Source organism: Squalius cephalus (assembly GCF_949319135.1).
Source record: "Squalius cephalus genome assembly, chromosome: 11".
Classification (NCBI taxonomy): domain Eukaryota; kingdom Metazoa; phylum Chordata; class Actinopteri; order Cypriniformes; family Leuciscidae; genus Squalius; species Squalius cephalus.
The window spans coordinates 3512132-3528953 of record NC_137132.1 but is presented as its reverse complement, the minus strand read 5'-3'; the positions used below and the strand labels follow the sequence as shown (position 1 = coordinate 3528953).

The window sequence follows — 16822 nt, the reverse complement described above, 5'->3', positions numbered from 1 at the left end:
ACGTAATATTGGGATTTAATAAATAAAAAACATTATGTAAATTGCGATTTAATGTTGTAATTGTTTTGGGCTTTAGTCTTTTAATTGATCAAATCACATACATTTTCAGACAATTACAGACAAACATATTTGTGTATTTTATACATGATTATCACATGAAAAAATATGTAGTTAAAATGTTTTTTTTTATTATTGCATTTTGCACGAGTTCTCAAAAGTTATCTTTTTTTTAAACATTATTTAAAATGTATATATGTCACTATTGATAATTTATATTTTAAATATAGATAGATAAGCATATTTTGTGCATATTTACCTTTTTTTTTTTATTTCGTCACCCACCCAAATTTTGCTGCACGCAGGTTTGAGATTGGCTTTCAAGTGTCGTCTGTGCATCAGAGTTTTGTTTGTGCGTCAAAGAGACGATGTTTTACATCTGTTTTACATGTGATTATAAACGCTTCAGTCCCTGAACGAGCGTCTTTATGATGGAGGTTTGGTAACCACTGTCGCCTTTTCCATCTTTTTCCATCTTTGTTGCCATTGGCTTTTGGCTTTGCTTAGTTAGGGACATTAAATTTAACATTTAATTTAATATTCAACAATATTATTGATCTGCCTGCATTGACACCATTATATGAGAACTGAACTGAGCTGGACGATGACGTCAAGGTTTACTCCAGAGCGGCTATATATATATATATATGAACTAAATGAATAATTTTTTACAGCTATTTTCTTCTAGAAACAAACTTTTTTGCATTATTCTCCTGTTATCGCTATATAAATAAATGTGACTTGACTTGACGATGGCAAGTTTTGTGAGAAGGTTAGGAGTTGAGTCCAGCCCTGTGTGACACACACACACACTCTTTCTCCCCCATAGAAGACGTCGCTCCGTGAACTCGTTCAGCTCGTCTCCTGAAGCTGCAGAGGCGCAGTCGGCGTGTGCTGATGTTCGAGTTCCCTCCACTGCGCTGCACATCTTCGTAAGTCACACTGTCATGCATGCTCACTCTGTTGAGGTTAGTTTTTTCCTAACAAAATGAGAATGAAATTGCTAAAAAATACCAAATATTAAATGAAAGTTAGGAAAAAAACTTCCATAGAGGTTCAAAGGTCAATGATGTGATTTGTAAAAGGTCTGATATCCAGGTCTCCTTCCAGTCCTGCCCTTCCCAGCAGCCCCTCTTAATTTTCCCAGCATGCTCTAGTTGTGCGTCGCTGGTTTGAGGTGGCGGCTGATAGATATTATGGACGTTCTTGCTGAATACGAGTCTTTTAGAGAACCAAGCGAGACGTCGACGGCAGCGTCCAACAGAAACACAACGTTCAGGAGGGGAAGGATGGGAAGAGGACGTTAAACTGGTGCATGATCTCAAGTTTTCAAGCTGAGACCTTTCAAAACAAACAAGAAAACCATGTGTATTTGCTTTTCTATAGATAGATAGATAGATAGATAGATAGATAGATAGATAGATTGATTTTCTACAATGTGTCTGTCATAATCATTTAACATATTCATAACATTCATTACTTCAATGAGCTCATTAAATTATTACACTGTTTAAATTAATACATTTTTAGCTGACTGTGATTTGTATATGTACAGTCAAACCAAAAACTATTCAGACACCAGATATAATTTTTATTCTTTTTACTAGTGTGTGCAGGACACTATAGTTCATTTATGTAAGTGAGGATGGCTAAATAAAGTAAACTCTGGCATATTATACCCGAATATTCTTCATACAGTGACTACCTGTAACATTTGGGAGCAAAAATGATTCGGACACTTTGAGCTGATCATGTTTTGCTGAAGTGTTTCTTCTTTAATTGCTAATGCTCTTTTTACACACAGACTGAACAAAATGAAGCATTGCTTGGTCACTGGTTGAGCTAAACTGGTATTATCTAATTGTGTAGTTAAATTTAACAGCTGACAGATATTCAACATCATTCATGTGTGAGACAGTCTAACAGAAGGACGGACAAAACCAGTCAAATATCACCTGATTTGTCATATTTTATTACCATTTTCTAAACTATAGTGAATAAACTGATAATGTGAGAAATGTTGAAGGTGTCTGAATAAATGTGTGTTTGACTGTACATTTCTGAAACACTTAGTTTCCTCTGATAACAGACTCTAAATTGTAATGTGGACTCGATGTGTGTTGTGAAAAGCGCTGTACAAATACATATGAATTGAATTAAAATTGAATGTGTTTGTGTGTAGGACGCCCATGATGGGGAAGTGAACGCCGTGAGGTTTAGTCCCGGTTCCCGTCTGCTCGCCACGGGAGGAATGGATCGCAGGGTGAAGCTCTGGGAGGTCGTATCCGGTACTGAACACATGCGTTATCATTCACAGTTTTACTAGAGTTCAAAGGTCAGTGATGAGATGTAAAAGGTCCGAAGCCTTGCCTCCTTCCAGTCCCTTTGTCCCTCCCATTCGCCACTCTTAATACCCTTCCCAGCATGCTCTAGTTGTGCATCGCTGGTCAAAGGTGGCGGCTGATATTATGGACGTTTCTGCTGCATTTATAGTCTTAGAGTCGAGAATAATAAGACGTTTGACAGCAGCGTCCGACAGAAACTCGACACGCAGGAGGGCCGGACTCGAGGAGAGCGTTTGACGGGCTTATGATCTCAAGTTTTCAAGCTGAGACCTTCAGTCGTTTCAAAGAGGAAACTGAGAGAATTGTGCGTTACGCCAGTTTAGTTTCACAAGGTTTAGTGAAGCAACTGCAGAATTTCTGCTTCCTCCTGAAACAAAGATGCCATGTGGATGTTCAGTTTTGTGTGTGTGTGTGTGTGGGGTTTTAAAAGCTTTTTTTTGTGTGTTTGTTTCAACAGGGCGATGTGAAGCCAAAGGTGCGCTGACGGGCAGTAATGCTGGAATCACCAGTATAGAGTTTGATAGTGCGGTGAGTCAAGGCCCGTTCACACCAGAAACATTAAAGGATTCGCTCACTTCAGAATTAAACTTTCCTGATAGTTTACTCTCCCCCTCGTCATCCAAGATGTTCATGTCTTTCTTCCTTCAGACGAACAGAAATGAAGGTTTTTGAGGAAAATGTTCCAGGATGTTTCTCCATATAGTGACTTCAATGGGGTCCAACGGGTCGAAGGTCCAGATGTGAGTTTCAGTGCAGCTTCAAAGTCTCGACACGATCCAGCCGAGGAAGAAGAGTCTTATCTAGACAAACCAGTGGACATTTTATAACAAAAAATAAACATTTATAGACTTTTTAACCACAAATGCTCATCTTGCACGTCCACGACTTCACACATTGCATAATCACGTTGGAAAGGTCAGGCGGTGACCTGACGTAGGCGGAGAATGTAGAGTAGGGTGAAAAACCTCTAAATAAATAAATTGTTTTACCATTTATTTATTTTTTGTAAATGGCGTTTGACTCAGTCATTGCACGTTCGCTTTGTAAACACTGGGTCGGATCTTACGCCTATGTCCCGCTTGACCTTCCAACGTGATTACATAATGTGTGGGGCGTCACAGCTAATGCAAGACGAGCATTTGTGGTTAAAAAGTCTATAAATGTTTATTTTTTGTTATAAAATGTCCGCTGGTTTGTCTAGATAAGACTCTTCTTCCTCGGCTGGATCGTGTCGAGACTTTGAAGCTGCACTGAAACTCACATCTGGACCTTCAACCCGTTGGACCCCATTGAAGACACTATATGGAGAAACATCCTGGAACATTTTCCTCAAAAACCTTCATTTCTTTTCGTCTGAAGAAAGAAAGACATGAATATCTTGGATGAGTAAATGTTGAGAGTAAATGATCAGGACATTTTAATTCTTATCTATATTAGCACCCACACCAGACGATGATATGTTCTGTTTATTTATAAGCACACGCTGCAGTTTTGTCGTCTGTCGCTTTAAATGCTCGTGCTCTTTTGATTGGCTGTTTTTATCTTTCATCGGCTGGAAAAAAACCCATTCTGAAAGTGATTCCAATGATATCATGCCGTATCGTTATAGTTGTGTTGTGAACTCTGCTATTCTATGAACGATTTATAATATGTTATCGTCCTTGCGTGTGAACAGGCTTTTATTATGTATACGTTACCATTTACATTGCATCTTTAATTGAGTATACAGTTACTAATTAAATAAAAAAAATATCTGACATGCAACATATTCTTAGCCCAATGATTTCCGCATTGCCAATAACATGGACAGAATCGTTGAATCCATAATTTGTTAATGAAATTTAATGGATATTGTCACAGAATTTGGCAATTTTTGGATTAATCTGTCAAAAGCAGGGCTCTACTATGAATTAAATATTTCATGATATGGACTGGTGTCCAGCATTTCAACATTTCATTTGAGAAAATCTTTAATCATTAATACACACAAAAAAATCCTAAGCTTTTCACTACAAACTTGGGAAAAATAAGTTAAAATGATAAAAAATTATTAAATAAAAACAATGTTCCGTTGTAACTGAATTTATTTTCATTTGAATATTGATTAAATTATTCTGAATGTATTGATTAGACATGCTTTTTGAGTATTAAAATGTAAGTAACTCATACAATAATAATAATAAAAAAATGTTTAGTCCTTTATTAAACAAAAAAATAGTAAATATGTCAAACGCACAACTTAATTACTAAAATTAAATTAAAAAATAAAATAATAATAGTATCTCAGTGATACTAAAATAACACTAACCATAAAAACTGATTCCAGACAAATAAAATGGGAAATATAAAATTTGTGTGAAAAATTAAATTAAAGATTTGACGAATGATTTTCCATTGTTGTTACAATATTGTTAGTCAGCATGAAGTGAAAATCCACCCCATCTATTTTGTAAATGCATGTTATTGATCTTATTGTGATTCAACAAATCATGCATGCATGTTTCACTTACATTTTCTCTGACTTCGTAATTTTTAATTCAGATATCATAACTTGGTGGACTCCCATCATTTCATCCACTTAAACCTCAACAGCCGTTGTTTATGATTTAGGCTAGTGCCGCATTGTTATTCTAGCGAGCATTTAATTGAAGAAAACATTTACATTTATTAATTTAGCAGACTCTTTTATCCAAAGTGACTTACGAAGTTTGTGTACGCAATGCATATGAATCCATTTAAATGCACATGATCCTTTTATCTAGTTCTATAAGGATGACCTCAGAGCTAATGGACTAAAAACCATAAAAAATGCAATTACATCCATAAGATGTTCATTTCAGAAAGAAAATCATTAGTCTACCCATATAACATGATGCATGATGGTGTGTTTTACTGTCTGATTGCTTTGTGCTTGTGTTTTGCAGGGAACGTATTTACTGGCCGCTTCTAACGACTTCGCCAGCAGAATCTGGACTGTTGACGACTTCAGACTGCGGGTGAGGATTACACACACACACACACACACACACACACACACACACACACACACACACACACACACACACACACACACACACACACACACACACACACACACACACACACACACACACACACTTTCTTCAGGTTTGGTGGCATGTTAACCACATACACACACAAGGACTTTAGCCCAAACACACTTTTAGCTGTAAATGTTTATATTTTACATTGACAATAAAACCTCTTAAATTCTGTGATTCTCTTATTGATCTTATTCATTTTGTTCATGCATTTAATTATTGATGGTATTAGTGTTTTTTTTAATGCATACAAAATTCTCAAACATTTTATATATAGTGGCCAAAAGTGATATCCAGAGAGGATATTTGTTTTTAATGACCCTACAAGTTCAGATAAACCATCAAAATATGAGGAAAATATTTTTAGATTTTTTAAATATGAGGGAAGAAAAAACACTAAACTTGGTTATCGTATTTATCTGGCAAAATTATTTGGCAAACTACAGGTTTTGTTTTACTATGCTAAAAAAAAAAAAAGCATAGAAAAACAAAAGCTCACAGGAAAAAGCATACATTGACTGCAACATTATCAGTTATTAATATTTCATTGGTTCTCCTTTTTGTTCATAATTTCTTAGTATGGCAGCCTGTGCAAAAAATAATTCCTGCAGAATTTGTCATGTTTTATTGTGTTATAACAAATAAAACAATCGACTCCAAGCATAACTACGCAATATGCTTACAAATTCTTTAGCAAATGTAATCATTTTGGAATAAAGGTTAAAGATGTCAGTATTTCTAGGCCAGACATAATTATATCCATGCAAGTTATTCTTTTTTTTTCTAAATAAAATAAAACATCAATGTTTAAAGTTCACTAAGGTTTATTTGATGGATCAAAGGTCAATGATGTGATGTAAAAGGTCTGAAGTCCAGATCTCCTTCCAGTCCCTTCGTCCCTCTCAGCCAGCCCTGTTAATTTCCCAGCATGCTCGAGTTGTGCATCACTGGTTTGATGTGGCGGCTGATATTATGGATGTTTCTGCTGAATGAGAGTGTTTTTAGAGAATCGAGTGAGACTCTGACAGCAACATCCCACAGCAACACGACACACACATGAGGGCAGGACTGAAGGAGGCTGGTCAGCTGATCTCACAAATCATACTGAGACCTCAATTCAATCTCAGTTACTACTCCAAACTATTGTCTGCATGCCTGTTGAATTGATTGTTATGCTCTTGTCCCAAAGCACACACTCACAGGTCACAGCGGGAAGGTTTTATCTGCTCGCTTTCTCCTCGACAACACTCGAATCGTCTCCGGCAGCTACGATCGAACGCTCAAGCTCTGGGATTTACGCAGCAAAGTCTGTAAGAGACTCTTAGTTGTTATACTTTTTCTTAATTTTCCACATGTGTGAATATGATGCAAAATGGAGCTTGAAAATTATTGCATTTTTGCTCTTTTGGTTAACCTTTAGAGAATGTTGTATGTCCACTTCTGGGTGACAAACTAAATAATAATGTAATTAATACTTAATTAATATGAATTAAATTGATAAAATTAAACAAATGTATATTTAATACTAATTCATTAGTCTAAACTAAAATGTGAAAAGTGGCTAGTTGTAAAAAATTTACATTTTATGGTAGTTGATGGTTTATTGAACATATATGAATAAATCTTTTCTCTGAAGAAGATGGGATTTGTATGGAAGCTTATTTCCACCAGGGAATGAAAAAATTAAAAAGTTATTGAGACTTTTTATCTCAGAATTCAGACTTTTTTTTTCTCACAATTGTGAGTCCATATCTCACGATACTGAGAAATAGTCGCGATTCTGAGAAATAAATTAGCAATACTCAAATATAGCAATAATCAGAAATAAAGTTGCAATTCTGAGAAAGTTACAATTCTGAAATAGTCGCCATTGTGATAAGTAGTCGCGATTCTGCAAAGTATAGTCGCGATTGTGAGTAAGTCGCAATACTCCGAATAATATGGCAACTTTCTCAGAATCGTGAATTTATTTCTGTTAATCAGAAATATTTGAGATTCTGAGAAATGAAGTTGAGGTTCTGAGAAAGTCGCGATTCTGCGAAATAAATCACAATACTAAGGAAGAAAGTCACAATTCTGAGAAATATTCGCTATGCTAAGAAATAAACACGTGATGCACAGAATTAAAGTTGCAATTCTGAGAAAAAGAAATAAATTTCGAATAGGCAGAAATAAATTTGCGATTCTGAGAAATAGTCGCAATACTCAGGAAAAAAGTTGCGATTCTAAGAAATTTTTGCGATACTAAGAAATAAAGATGCGATGCTCAGAAATAAAGTCGCAATTCTGAGAAATATAGTCGTGATTGTAAGAAATTGTCGCGATTCTGCGGAAATAAAGTCGCAATAAAGTCGCAGTTCTGAGAAATAAAGTTACGATCGTGAAAAATAGTTGCAATTCTGTGGAATAAAGTCACAATACTCAGAAATAAAGCCGTGATTCTGAGAAATAAAGAAATAAATTGTGAATACTTTTTCTGCGATTCTAAAAAATAAATTCTTATAAAAAAAGTTTTTTTTTTGTTTTTTTTTTGTTTTTTTTTCTCATAGTGGCAAGTTTTTCCTCAAGAGTTGTAAGAAATTTATTTTTTTCATTCCTTGGCGGAAACAAGCTTCCATAGATTTGTGCCTTAACACTTAATGAATTTACACCAAATTGTACTTATGATGTAATATGATAAATGGAGCTGTTTCTCTCAGGCATGAAGACGGTGTTCGCTGGCTCCAGCTGTAATGACATCGTCTGCACGGAGCAGTGTGTGATGAGCGGACACTTCGACAAGAAAGTTCGTTTCTGGGACATCAGGCGAGTTGTGATTTGGATCCCAGCGCTCAGATTTGAGCTTGTAAGTCTAGTTCACTAATAGTGTGTGTGTGTTTAGAGCGGAGAGTATCGTGCACGAGCTGGAGTTGCTGGGACGCGTGACGTCTTTGGATCTCAATCACGACCGGACCGATCTCCTGACCTGCTCTCGTGACGACCTGGTGAAGATAATCGATCTGCGCAGTAATGCAGTGCGACAGACCTTCAAGTACGTCACACTTCATGTGTAATAGTGGATTTATTTATTTATTTATGTATAAATGCATCAGAATTTCTAATGAAATTGTTTTAATGTTTTTGCAGTGCTCAAGGATTCAAGTGCGGTTCTGACTTCACCAGGGTCACATTCAGGTTAGAGCCGCAGTGTGCATGAGTTTGATTTCATATTGTTTATTGACATTTTCACATTTGCCGGTTCAGTTCTCTGATGTTTGTTAATGATCACATGACATGCAAGTAAATAGATTTTAGTAAGTGTTTTATAGGGGTGTGACGGTTAGTATATAACCGTGAGACCGACGTTTATAGTCGAACACCGTCATTAGATTTCTATAACCGCCAAAACCGTGTTATTAAAATATTTTTTACAAACATTTTTTATCATAGAGAATGTTTAAACACTAATTAAAAACAATTGTTAACAGTCTGTGTCATTAATGGTCTACGTCGTTTCCAACTGTATTTGATTCTTTGCCAAGTACCAACGCAAGTTTTGTTTTGTAAATCGTCAGACATGATTTTTACCATTTCATTAAGTTTTTCTTTAGAAAGCCTTTCTTTAAAGCGAATTTCGTTTTGTATAAATTGTATATTAATTTTAATAAATGTTTCATCAACCAATTGCATGTATTTCTATTTAATAAATAAAAAGCAAATAGTAGACAATATAATAACGTGACATTGAGGCGACAGCGCGCCGCGTTCACTTGCATTGCATTGTTAAAAGCCTTTCTTTAAAGCGAATTTCGTTTTGTACAAATTGTATATTAATTTTGTTTCATCAACCAATTGCATGTATTTCTATTTAATAAATAAAAAGCAAATAGTAGACAATATAATAACCGTGACATTGAAGCGACAGCGCACCGCGTTCACTTGCATTGCATTGTTAAAAGCCTTTCTTTAAAGCGAATTTCGTTTTGTACAAATTGTATATTAATTTTAATAAACGTTTCATCAACCAATTGCATGTATTTAATAAATAAAAAGCAAATGACAATATAACAACCGTGACATGGAGGCGCTGGTGCGCCGCGTTCACTTGCATTGCATTGTGAACTAGAGCGCATCTCATGGTAAATGAATGAAACTCAGCGTAGGCCTACGCCTCATACATTATCATTAAATATCTTTGCTGCATCCTTTCTAGAACAGACAAGGGCTTTCTAGCGGCTCGCATCAGCAGAGCATTGCATCGTCCATAGACCGCAAAACAATCAGCGGATGGCGGGCGGGTGCGGCTTTGAAATTTGGTCAAAAAACGTTGGTGCGGATGATGAGTTTTGTGATGCGGTTGCGGATGAAATAATACCCCATCCGCGTACCTCTATCGATAACAACATTGAACACTACACAAATATTATTATTATTTTTTTTTTTTTTAGGCGATCAAATAGCTAATCAGTGTCTGCTCGTTTATTCAAACTAAGTTGTCCTATAACAGACGAACGCCACCCCCCCGACGGTTATGTTACGAACCGTCACATTTGACTCACATCATAACCGTCATCACCAATTCTGAAACCGGCACACCCCTAGTGTTTTATTTTGATTTGTTTTTATTTTAAAATTATATAAATATATACGGCTGCATGAATGCTCGAAAAGAATGTATTGCAAATATTTTGTCATATTGCAATTTGAACTTGTTATTATTTGTTTTAACTCTGAAATTTTGACAGAAATATATTAGCTAAGTTGTATATTATTAATAAATTAATAATATAGTGTTTGTATATTACAGTTGCACTGTAAAATGAACTCTCGAGTGCTTGTGTTTTCAGTCCTGATGGGAGTTACGTGGCGGCCGGTTCTGCAGACGGCGTTCTGTACATCTGGAACGTTCTTACAGGAAAACTAGACAAAACTCTTGATAAGGGTCACAGGTGAGCAGGACGAGACTCTCTCACTCTCACACACACTCACTCACTCACTCACTCACTCACTCACTCACTCACTCACTCACTCACTCACTCACTCACTCACTCACTCACTCTCTCACACACTCACACACACTCACACACACACTCTCACACTCTCTCACACACACACACACACTCACTCACAAACACTCTCTCACTCACTCTCTCTCACACTCTCACTCACTCATTCACTCATTCACTCACTCTCTCACTCACACTCTCTCACACTCACTCACTCACACACTCACTCACTCACACTCTCTCACACTCACTCACTCTCACACACTCACTCACTCACACACACACACACACACACACACTCACTCACTCACTCACTCACTCACTTCTCAGCTGTCTTTGTTGGGACTCTTCATAGACATAATGGTTTTTATACTGTACGAACTGTATTTATGTATTTACACAATCTCTAATTATTGTTTCTCTCAAGTACTGAGAATGAATTGTAAAAACAGTGTTAATTGCCGTGTTAGCGGTTTAATCTAGAGATAGCATGGGGGAACTGTAGCAGTATAGATCTGTACATGCATACACAGCGAATTCAGACACACTGCTAAAATAGCATACAAACTTACATCCGTTTCATTTCCATTGTGTGTTTCCTTCCACACTTGACAGCTCTCCTAAACGTCCTGTCTCTCTGTCCCTTTTGCAGTTCTGCCATAAACTCGGTGTCCTGGTCTCCGTCGGGAGCGTACGTGGCCAGCGTTGAGAAGGGCAGCAAGGCCGTGCTGTGGTCTGACATGTGATCAGCAGCGATTGGTTGAAACGGACTGTAAACACAGAAAGAAAGTGAGCCCACCCTCACGTCCCACTGGCCTCTCGAACTACCTTTCCCACAATGCCATCTGTCTGGCCACCTGCGTGTGTGTGTGTGTGTGTGTGTGCTGCCTGCCTGTACGATCGGGCGGCACCGCACACGTAATTATACATAAATATATTTATATCGGCTTTCATGTTCTGTCGTCGGTTGTCTCACACACACTAGATGTGGGACGATGAAGATTATGCAAATGACTCGTTGTCCTGCACGACTCTTACTGCTTATTTTAACACGGCTTTAAATTAGTGTGTGTGTTTGTGTGCATTTACTGTTGGGAGATTATGCTTTGCCTTATACAGATACAGGTCATTAAGCTGAGTGTGTGCGTGTGTGTATGAGCGTGTGCGTGTGTGTGTGTACATGCATTGAACAGGAACCCAATTTTCTTTAGGATGAATCTTACAAAGAAATGTCTCACATTTTGCTGAAAGAACATGCAGGATTTCTGTTTATGATTAATTGCATTGACATTTTTTGACTTGAGCACATTTAACCCCATGCACTAAACAAAGGCCATTGTCATGAATGAGAAATGAATTCTCATACTGTAATACAGTAAGGGTTATGACGTCCACAAAGGGCTTTTATTTATTAGAATCTGCATAAACTGAAGCCAGTACATGTGCTGTTATTACATAATTATATTATAATAAATGTATATTATAATTGATATTTTTCTCACATCGTCTCAGTAATGAGAACTTTTTTTTTTTTTTAGATTGCAGTAATACATTTTGGGGCAAAAATGTGTTTGAATTAAAAAAAGAAAAGAAAAATGCGCATGTATAAAATAATAATATAATAAAATAATATAAAATAATAAAAGTCTTAATTCTAAAAAAAAAAGGCTTGATTTTCTCTATGCAAAATGTAGTAATTTTGATCCACTTGACCTTTTTTGTGAGATTTACACACACTCCCAGCTGTGTCTGTCTTTGTGTGATGAGATCTGATAATGTTGATGCTCTGATTGTCACATTCAAAATTCAAAAAGTTTTGTTTGCCGTGCATAAGACATTCAGAAGTATTTCCCACGATTCCCTCCTATAGTTTACATGTTTATTTGAATTTGAATTACTCTAAATGATTTATAGACACATAACTGAAAATGAGGGCGTGTCACATATTATTTGGTCCAATCACAGCGCTCGTGATCATAAGCCCCTCCCCTCGGGTCCTGGATGACCGTGTGTGTGTGGTGAACGTGTGATGTATGCAGTGACTCTGAATGTGTGCAATGAGATGTGAAGAAAACCATGCTCTGTTGTTCTTTATTTTAATTTAATTTTTATTTCCGATGCACACAAGCTCATATCCTCCGAGCATGATGTCTGTTTCAAATACTGTAACTCTGCTCAGCTGTTTCTGCAATGGAGAACAAGTGCACTTGTTATTTGCCCTGACGCCAGCAGTGGAACTGGTGACATTTGCACTTAGGCGAAAACAAACAAATGACTGTAATGCTCCTTCATACTGGATGTCTAACACTATAACTGATGTGTGTGCGATCACATTAGCTGGTTTTAAAACACTCATGTCCCCAACGCTCAACGCTGGAGTCTGTCAAGGTGCCCAACAAGTGCACTTGGTTTCAGATAGTGAGTGGAGGGGACAACACACTTCATGGATGACTTATGGGTGTGGCTTGCATTTAGCCCCACCCCTCGATACATTTGAGGGTGCGGCTTGTGTTTAGCCCCACCCCTAGGATACATTTGAGGGTGTGGCTTGCGTTTAGCCCCACCCCTAGGATACATTTGAGGGTGTGGCTTGCATTTAGCCCCACCCCTCGATACATTTCAGGGTGTGGCTTGCGTTTAGCCCCACCTCTTATACATTTGTGGGTGTGGCTTGCGTTTAGCCCCACCCCTCTGGCACATTTGTGGGTGTGGCTGAGAGTGGGCACTATTGTATCACTCAACGGACTGTGGAAGGTAATTGTTGCTAATGTATATGAGGTCTCTGTATATGTCTGCTTAATGTTTGCACACCATAAAATGTGTGAGACGTTACTTGCATTTGTCTGTCTTTTTCTTGGATTTAAAAACTTTTTTTTTTAAACTAGAACATCATGTTGACGAGTGTCTGGAAAGAGCTTCCATGCATGCAAGATAAAAAAACAACCAGGCAATGTTTTCTTAATGACCATTTTCGTGAGATTTGCCCATAAACTGGCCGTGTCTATTTTTGTATGATGAGATCTGATTATGTTGCAGATGTGTATGTCAAATCCAAATATAGTACTTAGTGTGATTTCGGAAGCAACGAAAGTTTCGAGCCTCACTCTGAAACCAGCAGCGCATATTTTTATTTATTGGCAACTTGTCAAAATAAAAGCTCTGTGTTACTGTGTGAAATGAATAAATCAAGGCATATCAATTAGTATTGTAATTTTACAGTAAAATAAAAAACTTAAAACAATTTTTTAAATCATTATTATTTATAGTAATACTGAACTGGTTAAAACCACTTCAACACTAGAATTTTTTTTTTTTTTTACTTTGAAACAATTTTCACTCAACAAATAGTTACAAAGAAACATTGAATTAAATATGAAATTTTGAAGTAGAAAAACTGAAATACAGTGCTATGCATAAGTTTAGACACCCATACTAAAGTTGACTAAAAAGAGGAATAAAAAATCATCTTTTGGAAATTGAACTTAATGCCTTAATTTAAAAAATTAGGAAAAATCCAACCTTTAAGGACACCAATTTTCTTTGTGAATGAATAATGTATCGTAAATAAATAAATGTTCTTCCTTAAAATACAGGGTGCATAAGTCTGGACACCCCTATGTTAAATTCCCATAGAGGCAGGCAGATTTTTATTTTTAAGTATTTTATTTTATTTTATTTTTAGGATACTATGTATCCTGATAAAGTTCCCTTGGCCTCTGGAATTAAAATAGCCCCACATCATCACATAGCCTTCACCATACCTAGAGATTGGCATGGTTTTATTTCAGTTAGCCTAATAGCTGGTTTGATTTGCATTGAGAGATGATCTTATGGAAAGTACCCCATGCCAATCTCTAGGTATGGTGAAGGCTATGTGATGATGTGGGGCTATTTTAATTCCAGAGGCCAAGGGAACTTTATCAGGATGCATAGTATCCTGGATCCATGAAATAACTGGCCTTTAAAAATAAAAATCTGCCTGCCTCTATGGGAATTTAACATAGGGGTGTACTCACTTATGCACCCTGTATTTTAAGGAAGAGCATTTATTTATTTACGATACATTATTAATTCACAAAGAAAATTGGTGTCCTTAAAGGTTGGATTTTTCCTAATTTTTTAAATTAAGGCATTAAGTTCAATTTCCAAAAGATGATTTTTTATTCCTCTTTTTAGTCAACTTTAGTATGGGTGTCTAAACTTATGCATAGCACTGTAGTATTTTCCTGTAAAACACTCACAATAATCTTTGTTTACAACTTCGAAAAACATTTTTATTACAGCGAAGCTTTTCCTAAATGGTTCCGCCCTTAAAGGATTTGGTCCTTTAAGGACACAAAGAAAATGAATTATTGAATTAATGAATTATTATTATCATTTTTATTTTCTATGCAGACAAACTCCCCAACAAAATCACCCAAATCATTCTGGAATGATTAATTATTTCCAAGCCATAGAGCTTATTTAAGTTATCATCTGAAAATACCTGTATTTTTTTTAAATATTGCAATATATATTGCAGAAAAACAAATGATACTAATGTCAGTGTTTTTGTTGATATTGCTATTGCTATAGTTGATGTGTTTGTGTGAGTGGGGAGTTTATCTGGCGTTTCTCGGACCCTGACAGACGCTCGGAGTGTGTGTACGTGAGACGCGAGCGATAAGAGGGTCTTTTCTGTGTGTGTAATCCATGTGCTGACATCAGCACTGAGACTCAGACTGCTGAGACTGACAATCACAGATCGGTTTATCAGCCCATCTCTCTCTCTCTCTCTCTCTCTCTCTCTCTCTCTCTCTCTCTCTCTCTCTCTCTCTCTCTCTCTCTCTCTCTCTCTCTCTCTCTCTCTCTCTCTCTCTCTCTCTCTCTCTTTCTCTCACTCCCTCTCTCTCTCTCTCTCTCTCTCTCTCTCTCTCTCTCTCTCTCTCTCTCTCTCTATCTATATATCTATATCTCTCTCTCTCTTGCCCCCCCCCTCTATATCTCTCTCTCTCGCTCCCCCCCCCCCCTCTCTCTCTCTCTCGCTCTCTCTCTATCTCTGAATCTCGCTCTCTCTCTATCTCTGAATCTCTCTCTCTCTCTCTCTCTCAATAGCAACAAACATGAACTGGTAGTCACTGTATGAAGAATATTTGGGTATAATATGTCACAGTTTACTTTATTTTGCTCTCCTCACTTACAGAAATGAACTATAGTGTCCTGCACACACTAGTAAAAATATCAAAAAATTATATCTGGTGTCTGAATAATGTTTGGTTTGACTGTATATTGCTCATTGTTAGTTAATGATTTAACTAATGGGACCTTATTGTAAAGTGTTTTTGACATATTAAAGGTTTGTGTTGTTTGCAGGCGAGATCATTTTGGTTTCACCCAAATATGAATCATATGGACTAGTTTTATTATGCTTTTCCGGCGCTTGACAGCCACTCGTTCATTGTATTTAAACCAAAAGCTTTGACATTCTGCTAATCATCTCCTTTTGTGTTTCACAGAAGCGAAAGTCCTGCATGTTTGATTGACATGAGGGCGAGTAAATGACCGCAAACTAGTCCTGTAAACCCACTGTATGGGAATCTGCACTGTAAAAAAACAGTAAAAGACTGTAAAAATGCTACAGTGAAAAACTGTTAATTGGTTAACAGAAAGTTTAATGTAAAATACCGTTAAATTTACAGTTTTTTGAGGTGAAAACGAACAAGTCATTGTATAATTTACAGTGAAAAAACGTAAATTGACATTTCCACAATTCCCTGCGTGACGCTTCACATTTGATGTATTTTTGATGAAATAACTGCGTTTCGTCATAGATTTCTTAGTTTTTTTCTAATCAGTTATGTACACTAGGGTTTTATGTTACATTTAATGTTGTTAAAAAATGTTTATTGTATTTTTTAAATTTCATGTGTGTTACCATGATGGTGTTGAGTGTGTGTGTGTGAATGACACTGTGTAGATTCTATATATATTAGTATTAACTTTCTTGTGGAAGAACTGCTTTGATTGATCATGTGACTCTCATCACCGCTGTGATTGGTGGTTGTCAGTGTATTACAATAGTACAAAACAGATTTTAATACTTCAATAGGTCGGTAAATTAACATTATATCAGATAATGAAATTACTGTAATTTTTAAGTTTAGTCTGTAACCACAACTGCCAGTTTTTAACGGTAAATTTCTGGTAACCACAGCTGCCAGTTTTTTACGATACATTTCTGTTAACCACAGCTGGCAGTTTTTTACTGTAAATTTCTGGTAACCACAACTGGCAGTTTTTTACTGTAAATTTCTGGTAACCACAACTGCCAGTTTTTTACGATACGTTTCTGGTAACCACAACTGCCATTTTTTTTTATGATACATTTCTGTTAACC

At 36.6% G+C, this 16822-nt stretch overlaps 1 protein-coding gene across 4 annotated transcripts in view; it reads left to right on the top strand.

The window, feature by feature from the left end:
• atg16l1 (ATG16 autophagy related 16-like 1) overlaps positions 1-11334 on the top strand; it is a 28795-nt gene extending 17461 nt beyond the window's left edge. For 2 of the 4 annotated variants that reach the window (XM_079885376.1, XM_079885374.1), the window contains 10 exons: positions 887-989; positions 2240-2345; positions 2860-2930; positions 5327-5398; positions 6651-6771; positions 8161-8266; positions 8343-8492; positions 8588-8635; positions 10288-10389; positions 11099-11334. In XM_079885376.1, the coding sequence (XP_079741502.1) occupies positions 887-989; positions 2240-2345; positions 2860-2930; positions 5327-5398; positions 6651-6771; positions 8161-8266; positions 8343-8492; positions 8588-8635; positions 10288-10389; positions 11099-11192 (973 nt within the window). In that variant the 3' untranslated portion in view covers positions 11193-11334. The remainder of the gene's footprint in view (positions 1-886; positions 990-2239; positions 2346-2859; positions 2931-5326; positions 5399-6650; positions 6772-8160; positions 8267-8342; positions 8493-8587; positions 8636-10287; positions 10390-11098) is intronic. The other 2 variants (XM_079885377.1, XM_079885375.1) reach the window with 1 other exon arrangement.
• Positions 11335-16822: the final 5488 nt, after the last annotated feature.